Source organism: Balaenoptera physalus (assembly GCF_965194825.1).
Source record: "Balaenoptera physalus genome assembly, chromosome: 12".
In the NCBI taxonomy this organism is placed as follows: domain Eukaryota; kingdom Metazoa; phylum Chordata; class Mammalia; order Artiodactyla; family Balaenopteridae; genus Balaenoptera; species Balaenoptera physalus.
In genome coordinates this window covers 26,263,376-26,278,402 of record NC_138897.1, presented here as the reverse complement: position 1 = coordinate 26,278,402, position 15,027 = coordinate 26,263,376, and the positions used below count along the sequence as shown (strand labels likewise).

Genomic DNA, 15,027 nt, shown 5'->3' with positions numbered 1-15,027 from the left:
GACACTGCAGGATAAGCCTTGAGTTCTATGACCTCCAGGCCTTTGCTCTTTTGGTCTTCCTCCCTCAGGGTCCTGACCCAAAGCCTCCTCTTATTTTATGCCTTTGTTGACCTCTTTGGCTGCCAAAGTGCCTCTTCTCAGATCCCAAAATGGCTCTCCCAGTTGTCTCTCAAGGAAAAGTTGATTCAGGGAAGGGCTCAGTGTGTAGCTTGTGTCTCTTTTGACTTGTTAGAAGAGATCTGGAGATCTTTCCTGAGGAGGTCCCTGAACCCTTCTAATTCCTAGGATTTAACTGGGTGATGGAGTGGAGCTGAAACTTGAACCTGGCAGGACCTTTGCCCTTCCTCTCCCTCCCCTTCCACAAAAACTTCTATGACTCTGGAGAAAACTGCCTGATTGTTTCAACCACTTCCTTTACTTGTTCATATTCCTGCATTTGGAGGGATTGGAAGGGGTACGCCACCCGTCGCCCAATGAATCGCGAGAATGAGGCTGCCTCCTGTGCAGAACCCAGTACCAGGGGTTAAAAGAAAAAGGGCAGCCGTCCCCAGCCCACCGTGCACAGCCGGGACAACAGAAGCCAGAAACCAGCACGACCAAACCCGACGACCCTCGGAGCCCTGACCACAGACACGAAGAAAACTGCACCCGCTCGACTCTCAGAGCCGGGGTGTGTGTGGGGTGTGTGCAGGCTCTTTCCAGAGTCCCTCCCAGGCCAGCCCGCGGCCTCTGCGGGAACCCGGCTGCAGGGAACCCGGCGGTCGCGAGGGCGACGCGGGTTGGGGCGCGCGGAGCCGGCGCGTCCCACCCGGACCCGGCCGCCTCTGGAGCTCCGGGACCCGGGCTTGGCTCCACCGCCCACCCACGCCCAGGTCAGGGCACAGGGAAGGGTCCCCACCCACCCGGTTCTGCTGGCGATTCAGCCCGGGACGGCGACGGGATTCCCTCCGGCTCGCCCAGCGACTTGTGCCAATCCCCCTTTCATTCCTGCCCCTGTCCTGACTTCTGCCAGGAGTTGCCTTGGCTTTCTCCCTGCCCCCCCCCCCAAGTTTTGCATCTGATATAGGGGGACCAAGCTTTTTTTTGGGGGGGGGAGGGTCTTGAAACTAACAATGTCTATCGACCACTACCTTCCAGAGTGCCCCTCGCACTCTCCGCTGTCCCCTTTCTGCCACCCCAAAACCTGCCGCGAGGGCCGCGGGCGCTGAGAACGCGAGCAGAGTTGCTGCATTCCGAGTCCCCGATTCTTTCCTGCGCTTCGCTGGGAGGTAGGCGGCCGCGCGCCCCTGCATTACCGCGGGGGCCCTAGCCCCGCTTTCCCCAGCACGCTCGTATCCAGCCCAGGCGCAGCTTTGAAATTCCTCGCGGACGCCGCCACTCACGCCCGGCGAGGGCCAGTCCGAGCCGCCACCCGGGCCAGGCGTCCCCGCAGTGCCCGGAGCGGGATGCAGCGGCCGGGCGCCCGAGGCGCCTCCTCCCCACCCCCGCCTCCACGGCCGCCTGCCCGGAGCCCCGAGCCCATCCCAGCCCGCTCCGGCCGAGGCCGCCGCAGACCCACCTGGCCGCCCCGGGGACGCCGCTCGTGCCCGGGTCGTGTCCTGAGCGCCGCCAGGGTCCCGGGCTGGGAATCCACGCGGCAGCGCTGCTCAGGGGAGCCTGCCGCAGCCGGCGGGAGGTTGTCATTGATTCGTGCTGGGCGAGTTAAGCCATTCCAGGAGTGGTTTTGAGAGAGCACTCCCACCCCTCCCTCCAACCAGAAGTATTTGGCAGGCAGCCCCTTTTTGTCCACCTGTACTGTTCAGCGCGGGACAGGGACCAATTTCACTAGTCGCGCTTTACGCCTCACTTTCTAATACGAAAAGTAAGCCCCTTCGTAAAGGTAAAGCAGAAATGAAAGCAAGGGTAGTGGAGGAGCTTTTCCCCCACTTTTCTCCTGGATCTCTCTGTTTGTTTATCTTTTCTCTATTATTTCACAAAATGCCTTACCATTTATCTCAAATCAGGGATGGCTTTTCATTGTTATTGTTTTTTTCTCCAATTCTGCATGTCTTTTATTTTTAGAGGCAATTTTATTTCCATTTGCCTGAAACCTGAGCCCAATAAAATTACTAGAATTATATGTTTTCTCTTTAAAGGGTCGTGAGTGTAACTTATCAAATAAAACATTGCACAGCAAGCATGCAAGTGGCAAATGAAAAGGAGGGAAGTGCAGGAAGTAAGCACAGAACCGTGGCTCCCTCCACGGGGTTGCCCAGGGAACTTGGCCCAGAGGGAGTCCTGAAGCCTGAGGTGGGAGCACCTACTGCCCTATTCACCCCAACGACAGACACAGTATCACCAGGCTCTCCCTGGCTTTGTCACCGTTCTAAGACTGACTCAGAAATGCCAACCAGAGACCCAACAGTCCACATTTGGGGTGGGCCAGCCACCAATCCCAGAGAGGTGTGGTGGAGCGCCCTTGCCCAAGCTGTTCCTTGAAACCACATACCACGCTCTTTTTGAAACTGCCAGCTGGGAGGCTCCTGCTGCTGTCAGCCCTCTTCCCCAGAACTGCCCTTCACCTGGGGGGAACTTTCACTAACTCCTGGGTACCTAGGCTGGCGGTTCTCAGAAAGGGGGGAGGAGCCAGGGAGGGAGGGTCCTTCTTCCCTGAAGACCAGCTGCCTGGTGTGTGATGGAGACTCAGCACAAAACAAATGAGACCAATGAGAGACCTGGCCCTCCATGGCCTCTGTCACTCTTCACCCGCAGGCCACAAACATTAAAGCATCCCAGAGCCAAAGGTAAATCCCAAAGGCCCATCAGTCTATGAAGGCCCAGGATGGGGCTGAGGTTTGCAGAACCCCAGGAAGATGGTTCAGACTTAAATTTATCTCTTCCAACAGGTGCCCCCTGCCTGAAATCCCAGTGTTAATGATTCATTCCTTTGTGGGGCACGCCCTGCACAGAGCCTGCGCCAGGCAGGCAAATTTGCTTCAGGAAGGCAGGAAGGGTCTCCTTCTGTAGTTTTAAAACTGAAAAATACCCATGGGTCAGGGGCAAGAGTCTCCACAAGGGGCTGGAAGGAGTTTGTCAGACCTTCTTGTTATGGTGGGAGGGTCATGGATGGCAGCATGTGGGGGTGGAGAGGCTCGCAACTGGGGAGGGGAGGGGAGGGGAGGGGAGGGGTGAGGAGGGGAGGGGAGGGGAGGGGTGAGGAGGGGAGGGGAGGGGTGGGGAGGGGAGGGGAGGGGAGGGGTGGACAGGGGAGGGGAGAGGAGGGGAGGGGTGGAGAGGGGAGGGGTGGAGAGGGGAGGGGAGGGGTGGGGAGGGGAGGGGAGGGGCTGCTAAATCAGGGAATCAGGCACTGAAGGTCAGAAGGGAAGGTGCTTAATCAGGGTTGGTGGACAGCTTCCAAGATTGGATGACTCCATATAGCTTTTTATCAAAAACCATGTACTCCCGGAACACACAAGCCAAAGAATGAAAAGTTAAATCCCTGTGTCCACAAAGGCACTAATTAAATATCCACTCAAGCATAACTCCACACTCCACTCCTAGAACCAGTAGGTAAAGGCACCAACGCATGATCTGGATGGAATCAGTATCAATCCAGAAGTGTTTGTTGTGCACCCAGAAGATGAGGTTTGCCACAGCGGCCTGGGTGGAGGTGGGGTGGGGTGGGTGCAGTGGGGTGCCGCCCTCCCCTCGGAGCCTCACGTCTTGTGGGGAGATCAAGCACAGGGGACCCGTCAGCATGGGGTGGGGTACTATAGAGCACTATCCGGGGTCCATTAAGGAACAGGGCGCTGATTCCGCAGAGCAGACAAGGAACCAAGGGCAGCCATGAGGATAGGACTCATCTGGAGAGGGCTCCAGGAAGTGGTCCAGGCAGACCTGGAAGTCTGTGCTGCCGTGAGAAGGAGGGCATGTCAGGTAGGGGGAGTGAAGGCTGGGGGGGGGGGCAGCTGGCCTGGTTTCGAGGGTTCTCCCAGTGGATAAAGCATCAGGTCGGGGTCTACAAGACAATCAGTTTATGGATACAGCTTCCAGCTAACAGGAGAGAGTACAGGGCAGGGCCTGCTTTGGAGGGAGGGAGGATTGGAGCACCTCTTTCAAACCCAGCTGGAGCTGGATGTGGGCAGAGGGAGTGGAGGAGGGAGGCTGTAGGGAGGGGTGGGGGAGAGTTGTGTGCCCTGCCCAGCCTGCCCCTAGGCGGTTCCTCCTAGCAGGGCTCCAGCCCCTGGACCTGAAGGAGCGTCTGAGTAGGCCAGTGGGTGGTGCCAGGGCTGAGGATACTGCAGCCAAGAGCCTCGGGTGGGGGGAAAGTTGGCCACGGTCCAGCCCACCGGCTGGGTACCGCAGTGGACAGTGGATGTCATTCCTCCCTCCCCCTTAATCACTGTGTGTGCATGCCCTGTTGGGACACACCCTTCGGAAGGGCTCTGGGCAAAAAGTGGGGAGCCCTGCCCCTCTGCCCCTCCAGCCTCGCCTCCCTGTTCTCAGCCCCCATGCCAGCCGCCTTCTGGGAACAGGAACATAAAGGAGTCTTGGAGGGTGGGGTGGGGAGAGGGGGGCGGGAGAGGCTCCCAAAGCCACACAGAAGGGGCTCAGGGCGGGCCAGACTCTAGATCTGTTACTGTGCATTTCCTTTGGGGAGGTGGTTCCCTCTTAGGCCCTCTCTGGCCCCCTCCCTCTTACTCCTCCTCCTCCTCTCCCCCTCCTTCCCGCCCCACCCCCTTCCTGGGTCAGGTCGGTCAGAGCACTTGGAAACAGGCTGGCTTACAGACGCCTGGCCTTCCACATCTGCCTCCAAACCACCACACGCCCTTGTTCCAGGGAGGATGAAAGCTCCTGCTCCAACCACCAAGCAGTGGCTCAGAAGGCTAAACAGAAGCACAGGGAGCAAATCCGCTACCATCAACTTGAAACTTTAGCGGTGCCTGGTCATCAGCTGTGACACAGGCACGAAGACAGCTTCTGTACAAGCAGGCACACATACAGAATGTGCATAGAGAGGTGGACACAGAGATGGCCCGTGTAATCCGAAAATAGTAATCACTCACATCTATTGAGAATCTACCCCTCACTTAATCCTTCAACCACACCATGAGGTAGGTTCTTTTATTTTCTCCATTTTACTAATGAGGAAACTGGGGCCCAGAGAGGTCATACCGCTTGTTCAAGGGCACACAGCTTGATAAATCACAACCACTGGATATGATGCCTGGGTCTTTGGACTCTGCTGCCCAGAGGCTGACCCCAGGGTTGGGCTCTGGCCCTTTGTCTAGTTCCTACAACTGGTTCCCTAAGAAGCAGTTTGCTTTGCTAGTGTGTGCCTCAGTTTCCCCACCTGCTGAGAAGGCAGAGTAATGACTCTTACTAAACTGAGAGGCTGTTATTAGCCAGGAGGAGGCTGAGATGGAGGTTAGACTGTGATAAAGCGCTAGAGCAGGTCTTCCCTAGAGGACACACATGGCACTGAGGTTGAGTGTTACTCAGGCTGGAAACTCAGAGTCGCCCTTGCTGCCTCCCTCTTCTTCCCGCCCCTCCCCCCGCTCCAGCCAAATCACCACTTGCAAGACTCCAATCTCCAAGGTAGATCCCCAGTCTGCCCTCTACCTGCGTCCTCCACCACTGCCCTAGCCACCAACCCTCTCCCCTTGACTTGGGCGGGACCCCCTACTGGCCCCCCTGCTCCCACTCCTGTCCTGCTCCTTCCACCCAGTGCCACACAGCTGCCCCGGTAATCCTCAAACCTGCATCTGGCCATGTCGCAGGGCACTTAAAATGCAATCCAAACTGTTCACTGTGGCCCACGAGGCACGGAGAATCCCTGCTTCTCTCCCCAGACTCACCCCTGCCTCCCGCCCCCATCCTCCAGTCACCAGCAGACACACTGAGTTCCTTTGCCTTCCTGTTGTGGGACCTTCCTTGGACTGACATGCCCTCCGCTTACCTCAGGTCTTGAAGAAGCGTCACCTCCTCAGAGAAGGCTTCCTTGACCACCACGGATAGAAAACCCGCCCCCTATTATCTATTTCGGACCCTTGATCAAAGCACTCATGCAGCTCGCTTACTTTTATTTAACAGCATGTTTACAATTAATTATGTTTTGACTGTCCCTCCCACCAGAACAGAGGCTGCTTGTGGGCCGGGGACCCTGTGTGTCTTTTTCACTGTGTGTACCTGGTACTCGGTAGCCTCCTGGCAAATATGTGGGGGGAAAAAAACGTTTGTAGAGAAAACCCTAGATCCAGGAGGACTGGATTTAGTCCTGGCTTGGCCACTGGCAGGCTGTGTGCCCCTGGGGATGTCACACGCCCTCCCACATTCTCATCCTCATCCTCAGGAAAGGGGGACTATGGATGAGATGATGACCAGAAGCCCGACCAGGTGAATGCTCTGCAGCCAGGCTAGTGCCACTAAACAAACACGAAGACAATCCCGGCCGCAATGCACTTGAAACGGCTTCCAGAAGGTTTTGCTTCTGTCGTCGGCCCTGCCGATTTTTTATGCGAATCGGCTTGTGAGGACTGAGGGCATTCTCACAGCTGTGACCCCTCCACCCCCTGCACATGCTGCCACACAAGCATGGAAACAGGTTGGTCCAGCGCAGCAGTTATGACCTCCGAGAGAACCAGCAGGAGACCCAGTCAGGGCTGATTTTATCTGGGGATTTCTACCCAACAGCCGTGCTCCTCTGACAGGACAGGTCTGAGGGCCCGACCTCCGATGAGGTCTGTGCATGAGGCGCTTTGAGTTTTCAGTGGCTTCTAAACCCGTCACGCTCAGTCCCACCACAACCCTGAGTCCCACTTTGCAGATGAGGAAACTGAGGCTTAGATTAAAAAGCGAGTGAGCGGCAGAATGGAGATGTCTGAAATCAGTGATGCAAAACTCTCGTGAGATTAATAGCCTTTTAAAAACTTATGTATATGAATATATAATTTTAAAGACAGTATTGATCTATCATCTGAAAAAACATTTGAAATTCTTCCATAATAGAGAAAACTTGTGAGACTGAGGCGAGAAGGTGACCCGTAATCCCACCACATCTGGCAACATGACGGCCATGCAGGGCCACTAGTCTTGCCTCAGTGCTCCCCCCTCCCCCCAGCCGACATCTCTCTGTCTCACTGGAGCAGACAGTCCACCCCCCACTAAATGCAAGCTTCACCTGACATCCCACTTTGCACTTCTTAGGTGCTCAAAACACATTTAATTAAAATTTGAGAAAAACTCAACTGGCTGGAGCACGAAGGTGGCACTTCAGGGGCAGCCGGCCTCTTGCGTCACGGCCGAGCTTCCCGCCTGAGGACAGACCGAGTCCTCACTGTTCTCAAGTCCCTGGTTTGTACTATTATCGCATGGATGTCCCTGTAATCACGCGATTCTATCACTTTGGTTCTCAGGTCAGATTTTTATTGAAATGGATTAAAATGCCAATGTGAGATAACAATTCATCACTGTTTCGCATCAAGAACAGAGAAGGAGTGACGACAGAATCTAACCTAAGCTTATACAGTCATAAAGTTTATCCAAATCTGCTGGTTGCCCATGCTGCACACATTTCTGCCACTGGGTCGTAGGGCGGCAGACCCATCCTCCAGACCCCACTGGCCAGACTCCTTGACCTAACTCCCCGACTTCTTCAGGTACACAGAGGTGATCCAGGGGAGCTGAGTCCTGTGGCTGGCTGGCCTTTGGCTTCCCAGTCCAGTGGGAGCTGGAGAAGAAGGCGAGGCCCAGGGGGGAGGCCCCGATACTCGGAGCCCTCCCTCCGCCTCTCAGGTGTGCTGGGAGACCAGCCGGAGCTTGTCCTGACCTCGGGTGGGAGCCTCTGAGAGGAGGTACAGGCTGAGAACAGGGTGCCAGGGTGCCGGAATTGTTCCCTCTGGGGAAGTGAGGGGGAAAGTACCCTGCCTGGCTGGGCACACAACAGACGGGGCGAGTGAGCTCACAGCCTGAGAGTCCCAGGGCTGCCAGGGCCTCGCCCTCCTCCCAGATGGTATCGGTGGCACCCTCGGGAGGAGGGGAGGGAGCCACGAGCTTCCGCAGAGCGGCTGGAGCTCTGGGTGACTGGGCCTGTCACCACCAGAGCAAGCTGGGCATCTAGGGGAGGAGGGCTTGGCCAAAATGTGGCCAGTGGGGGCAGTGGAGGGAAAGCGGGCCACACTACCAGCCAGGGAAGCGACCTCCCTCCTCTCTTCCTCCCTCCCTCCCCCTCCCTCCCCTTCCCTCCCTTCCTTCCTTTCACAGGTATATACTGACTGCCTTTCTACTTAGGCTTCGGCTATAAAGCGAACACGTGGACATGTCATGTCTCTGTCCTCATGGAGCTGACCTTCCAGTAGGGAAAGACAAGGGACCATCTACCACGAAGTCAGCTGGGTGAGGCCAAGTCTTTGTGCCTTGCTCTTTTCCTAGGGGAAACCGCCCCTTTGTGGTCTCCCGCAGCTTTTCACCTCATTTGATCCGCACTCTGAGGAACTGGGAGAGCAGGGTTTATAGCTCCCAGAGAGTGAGGAAACGGGCTCAAGAGTGGGGAGGTGACGTGCCCAAGGTCACACTGGGTGCAGTGTGAAGCCACTGCCTGGAGCCCCAGCCGCCTGCCTCCTTGCCCAGTGCTCCCAGCGCTGTCTGTCTTCCCCAGCACAGTCACCTAAGCTTACCAGCAAAGCAAGGAGAGGACTTAACTCCGTGCTTCTAGAGATACCTTTTTTTTTTAAAGGGGATGTTTATGCACTAAAAAAAAAAAAACCTAAAAAAAAGAAAGAGAAGGAAGAATGAGAAGAAAGAAAAAAAAAGAACGAAGAACCTCAACCTAGACAAACAACTAACTTACCTAATATTAAATGACATTTGCAAGACAGGACCCTGTGGGTCTAGGCAGCCTGGGGAGCTGAGGTCCAGGCTACACCAGCTGCAAACTCTGGCCTTGACCCAAGTTCCCTTTGGTAAATATGGTGAAAGTTGGCCTGTCCATCCTGGGTCCCTGCACATGTGTGAGGCCCCCTTACCCAACCCTTGGGCATAACCTGGGTGCCCACTTATCCCTTAGCTGGTGCTTGCCCAGGAGGAGGAAGGGGGGTGACAGGAAAGGGGACGATAAGGCAGGGCTGTGTGTGTGCAGGTTTGCTCGTGTGGGTGTGCTGTGCGAGGAGGTCGGCGAGTGGAGGGACCCGCATCTGAGCTGGGTGGCTGATTACTTGCTGGGGAACAGGGACACACCAGCCCCTTCTCTGGTGGATGAAGCAGTGAACAGGGCTCCAGCGCCCTCTAGAAAAGCGTCTGCCCTAACTGGTCCCAGTGTGCTCACGCAGAGGTTGGCCTCACCCCTCCCCTCGTGCTGGTCAGCGTGCCATTGCCTGCCTGGGTGGGGCGCAGGGGGTGCTGAGAATGGCTAGGACAGCCCACAACCCTTCCCGAGGGCCAGACAAAGCCAGCCAGGCTGGAAAGTCAGCCCAGTGACCTTCACTCATTAAAGCTGGCGTTTTCATTAAGGTCAAGGGTAGGCTTGTAGGATGAACGGGGGAACAAGGCAGAACTGAATGGTCGTGATGGAGATCAAAACAAGGGCCTTGGCCTCCTACAAGGACCACATCAAAGAAAAGACTCACTGTTAACCCCCAAGGACAGGAAAATAATCATAATCATAATAGCTGCAAGCATTGTGCTAAGAGTTTTGCAGGCATTATTTCTTTTAATCCTCAACAACAATTCTATGAAGTCTATACATTATTATTCCCCTTTTACATAATGGCAGCTCAGAGCCAGGATTTGAACCTAGGTCACAACGACCACCTTTAAAAGTCACTTTTAATCCTGAAAAACGGCATAAGGTAGTTCAGAATATTTTTGGACTTTGAATGGAGTGGGAGAAACCAGAGTGAGACAGAAGGTAGGACCTGTTGATCATAACAGGGGGAAAGCATTAGAGCAGGCCCTTATCTGAGGCTGTCCATGCTGTTTGGGGCATCTCAAGGCCATCTGCCCATCAGCAGTGAGCTCCAGGACAAATAAGGTCCTTGGTAAAGACTTTACATTTCCTTGAAGAAGAGGAAGGTATAACAGCCCGCACTGTGTGCTGTACGGGAGTATGGGCTGCAGTGGTTGGAACGAGGTGATATTGCTCAGAATAGGCATCCTAATCCTCCGTTAGAATCCCTACAATGCAGATTCCTGGGCCCCTCCTCAGACCCACTGAATCAGAATCTGAACCCCAAGTCTCCATCTTCACAGACCCTAGGGGATGCACGTTGATGTGGCAGAAGCAGCGGTGACTGGTAACTGGTTGGTTTGGCCTTGCTGATGAGTGGCCCCCGGTTGAGAGTCAGTGCTGTGCAAAGCCACTGTCACTGACCTAGGTCCTTCAGGTGTGTTGGGGGTGGAGGGTGGGGACAGGGATAGCACCTTAGGCATGTTCTCTACATGGACCATTTTTAATAGCTGCATAGAGCGCCAGCGAGCAGACACACCATTAAACATGTAACCACTCCCTACTCTTGGACACTTGGGGCTTTTCCATATTACAGATAGTATTAGGATGAACATCGTTATGAATCTTTCCCCCGTATTTTGGATTACTGTCTTAGATTAGATTCTCAGAAAAAGGGTGAAAAGCATATGAACAATTTCATGGATCCTAACATATAAAGCTAAATTGCATTTTCTGAAAACTTGCACATTTAGGCTGACCCTGCAATGTTCAAGAGTGTCACTTTCACCACAGGGCTGCCAGCATTTCCACCATTTCACTTTAAAGATAAGGAACTGAGGCTGTCAAAGTGACCTGTGGCCTGTCCGAAGTTACACTTAGTAGATGCCAGAACTGGGACAAGAACCCAAGGATGTCTTGTTCACACACCAGGGTGTTTTGCTGCTGCTTCCGACTTTCTCAATCTCCAACCAGGCAGGAGGGAAACATCAAGGCTGGCACATCACTCCCTCTCTGCCCTACTCCTACCAGCTCTGACTTCAGCTGCACAAGGAGCTCATGTTTCAGTGCTTTTCATTGTTTTTCTGCCTCTAAAACTGGGGCCTCTCCTCTGCTCAAGCTCCCCGCCCTCCGTGAACCCTCTTCTGATCACTCAGAGGAGGTCATTACATACCTGAACTGCGGGTTAGATGTAGATAAGTGGGTGGGGAAGCAGTGGGACAAAGGCGAGGTGACACCCAAGGGGAGGGACAAAGACCAGCCAGACTGACCAGAGCAGTGGGTGCCATAAGAAGAAAGATACACTGGGAAGGCATTCGGGGCCTGGCGTGCCAGACTAGGGAGTTCAAGTGTGGGGGGCCTTGAGCACATGTCTAGCCAGACATCTGCTGCTATGGGGACAGGGGTTGTTTCCATAGGAAAGCTGGGCTCTGACAGGGCCCTTAACAGGGTGTCTCAGTGGGCTTCAGAAGGTCCTTGAACCCCCAGCTAGACCATATGTAAAACTTCATGAGTATGTGAGCATGTTCATTTCTCTGGAGTGATAGCCCAGTGTGTTCATCAGATTTTCAAAAAGGTTTCTGACTGCACCCCCCTTCCACAGTTCATATATATGGAATCTAAAAAAAAAAAAGGTACTGATGAACCTAGTTGCAGGGCAGGAATAAAGAGGTAGACACAGAAAATGGACTTGAGGACATGGGGTGGGACGGGGAAGCTGGGGCAAAGTGAGAGTAGCACTGACATATATACACTACTGAATGTAAAATAGTTGGCTGGTGGGAAGCAGCAGCATAGCACAGGGAGATCGGCTCGGTGCTTTGTGATGACCTACGGGGGTGGGATAGGGAGGATGGGAGGGAGACGCAAGAGGGAGGGGATATGGGGATATGTGTGTGCATGTGGCTGATTTGCTTTGTTGTGCAACAGAAACTAACACAGTATTGTGAAGCAATTATACTCCAATAAAGATCTATTAAAAAAATTAAAAAAAATTAAAACAAAAGGTTTAATTAAATTTAATTAAATTAAAAGTCAACTAGAAATATAAACTTTGTTGTATGAGTTATATATATTTTTTACCCATGGTAAAAAGAGAGAGGAAATAATTACAGATGGTCCTTCCCAGATAGGTAGATGGTACACAGATAGATATATAGGTAGGTGATAGATAGATGATAGATAATTGATAGATGATTGCTAATGATAGATGATTGATAGACAGTTGGTAGATAGACAGAACAGATCTACATTTAGCAAATAGTTACAGTAAAGAGTTATTATTTGTGCCACCTAAGTTTCTTTTCCCTGCATGCCAGGGAGCTGGAGGAGCTGGGAGGAGCTGGGAAACCTGGTGCCGAGGTGCTCAGATCACTGCCCTCCAAGGATGATCAGAGGCAAAGATAAAGCCTTCGTGAAGTGACAAAGTCAGTTAGTGGGAAAATGGGACTTGGTTTCACAACTTTTCCAGAGCCATCTCGTGCATAGGATGGGATGCACTTGAAAGCAAACACAGTGAGCCCTTCTCGAGCACTTAGTGCCTGTCAGGCACTGTACTAAGTGCTTTACAAGTATTATCTTGTTGACTTCTCAGCAGCCCTGGTGGTTTGGGCAGCACTATACATCCTATTTTACAAGAGAGGGAATGGAGGCCCAGGGATGTGTAGTCACCGGCCCCAAAGCAAACAGTGGCAAGTGGAACAGTGGGTACCGGAAGCCAGGTGGGCTGGGTCACGGAGCTGGGGCTTGATACAGCCTTTGAGAGCAGTTGTGTTGCATGGTCAGTAATCCACCCCATTTCTATCTTCCGCAAAAGGGCTGGACCCTGAACAGCTTGGCCCTGCTGTTCTCTTTGCCTTTAAAGGGATAGTTTAGTGAATATACTTGAAATTATCCAGGCTGAATTGTCAATACTTGCAAAAAAAAAAAAAAAAAAAAACATTGATAGCAGTAGTAGTTATAGTAATACCTCCCATTTATTGAGCAGCTGAGTCAGACAATATACAAAAGGCTGTATAGTAATTTTAATTTCATCCTTACAACAAGCCTCCAAGATGAGTATCAGGGGGTCCCTTTTACAGATAGGGGTACTGAGGTCCTAGGAGGTTTAGATTACCTGCCTGAGGTCAGCTAGTGAGTGGAGGAGGGCTGGACTGCACCCCTGTTCTTTCTTATTCTCTGTCTCTTGCTGGTAATGCAGGTCACAGAGGTGCAGGGGCCGGCTTTCTGGTTGGGGCCCACCTGATGGTTGGGGCATGGAAAAGGCCCAGGTCAAAAGGAAAGAAAGGAAGGAAGGAGAGAAGGAAAGGAAGAAAGGAAGATTGGAGGGATGGAGGGACAGAGGGAGGAAGGAAGATAGAAGGAAAGAAGGGAGGAAGGGAACCTGGATGGTAGCACAGGCTATGTGTCAGGCAGCACCAAGATATTGATGAATGACCCAACTGAAAGTTGAGATTTCAAAAGTCCCACCAGAAAGGGGCAGTGGCCACTGGCCACAGTTAGTGAATCAGTCCCCGCTGTCACTCACTCCAGAATACAATCAGAGGTGTGGCCCATGTCTTTTTGCAATTTGGCTATAGACTTTGAGGCCAAAACTCACTACCCCGTAAAATGTTCTTGTGAGGTTCAGGTGAAGGTGGGAGTGTGCCTCTTCAATTAAAATCAATGGCTCGGGCTTCCCTGGTGGCGCAGTGGTTGAGAATCTGCCTGCCAATGCAGGGGACACGGGTTCAAGCCCTGGTCTGGGAAGATCCCACATGCCGCGGAGCAACTAGGCCCATGAGCCACAACGACTGAGCCTGCGCGTCTGGAGCCTGTGCTCCGCAACAAGAGAGGCCGCGATAGTGAGAGGCCCGCGCACCGCGATGAAGAGTGGCCCCCACTTGCCGCAACTAGAGAAAGCCCTCGCACAGAAACGAAGACCCAACACAGCCATAAATAAATAAATAAATAAATCCCATTTAAAAAAAAAAAAAAAATCAATGGCTCTTTTAGCTCCTCCCCTCTCTTGGGTTTTCATCTTGATTCCAGAAGCCCTAGGGCCTGGGAGGCATGCAATGCAGGAGGCAGGAGGGACAGTCAGCCCCTAGGATGGAACTAGGAGGGTGGAGCTGGACAGGGTCATAGCTGTGGCTCAGGGTCATGGCTGGGAAAACCTGAAGGGAGAACAGTGCAAGTCAAGCCCAGAGGCCAAAGCTGGACACAGAGTCTGAGAGGCCTTCGGGGCAGAGCTTGCAGCCAGTGTTCCAAGTAAGCAAGCAGGGGTCAGGGCAGGCGTGTTGCTGACACAAGCGGCCATGACCAGGGGTTAGGAGTCCATCTGAACAGTCAGGAGGAAACAGTCTGGGCTGGATCCCAGGCCCTGGTCGCGGGGAGAGGACCCCCTCACAAATGACCCAGCGAGCCTGGGGATCCCCAGGCAAGACGGCCGCTCTCTTCCGGGTGGGGCAGGGCTCCGCATTCAGAGTCCTGGGGCTCTTCTCTGGGCGTGAGCTGAGCTTGACCAGGGAGAGTGGGCCCCCAGGAGGCTGCGGCTGGTGCCCGTGTCCCAGAAGCCAGGCTCGCCTTCCACGGTGGCCTCCAAAATCTACCCCGTCCACTTCTCAGAGCCTTCACTCCCCTGCCCCCACAGTCCTCTTGCGCCTGGTATTTTCTTTCATTCCAGAGAATAAAACTTTGTGTTTCTTGATCTTGAAAGTAACACACACGCACTGAGGAAGCCTCCCTGTGTCAAGGATCCTATGACAAAGGCAGATTTTTCACCCTGATTCCCTCACTAGCCATTTTACAGAGAGCATTTTCCCTGGTGCACTTGCCCCGCCCCCCATCCCCCCACTTTTCGCTGCTTCATCTCAAGTCTTACCGGCAGGTGCCTCTGGCTGGCATCTGTGTATGTACTCAGATTAAGCAAGCCACGTTGTCACTGCTAAGTGCTCAGGTCCTAGTCTCTTCATGGGAATTGCTTAAACAATCGGAAGAAGTTTTCATAACAGATGCGAGAGAAACCCTCCCCCTGGCAGTGGCAGTCATCAGCTAGTGCTGCCTCCTGGAAAGATCCGATACAAGACTCTACCCAATATTCTCATCTGCTCTATCTGGTTCCATGTAGG

General features: G+C 53.5%; 1 protein-coding gene across 10 annotated transcripts in view; it reads right to left on the bottom strand.

The window, feature by feature from the left end:
- ZBTB7C (zinc finger and BTB domain containing 7C) overlaps nucleotides 1-15,027 on the bottom strand; it is a 376,759-nt gene that overhangs the window by 99,456 nt on the left and 262,276 nt on the right. The window contains exon 1 of one of the 10 annotated variants that reach the window (XM_082416551.1): nucleotides 1,559-3,052. The exons of 6 other annotated variants lie outside the window; for them this stretch is intronic. In XM_082416551.1, the coding sequence (XP_082272677.1) occupies nucleotides 1,559-1,683 (125 nt within the window). In that variant the 5' untranslated portion in view covers nucleotides 1,684-3,052. Of the gene's footprint in view, nucleotides 1-1,558; nucleotides 3,053-15,027 lie in introns of those variants that run through there. 3 more of the 10 variants (XM_082416548.1, XM_082416555.1, XM_082416552.1) reach the window with 3 other exon arrangements.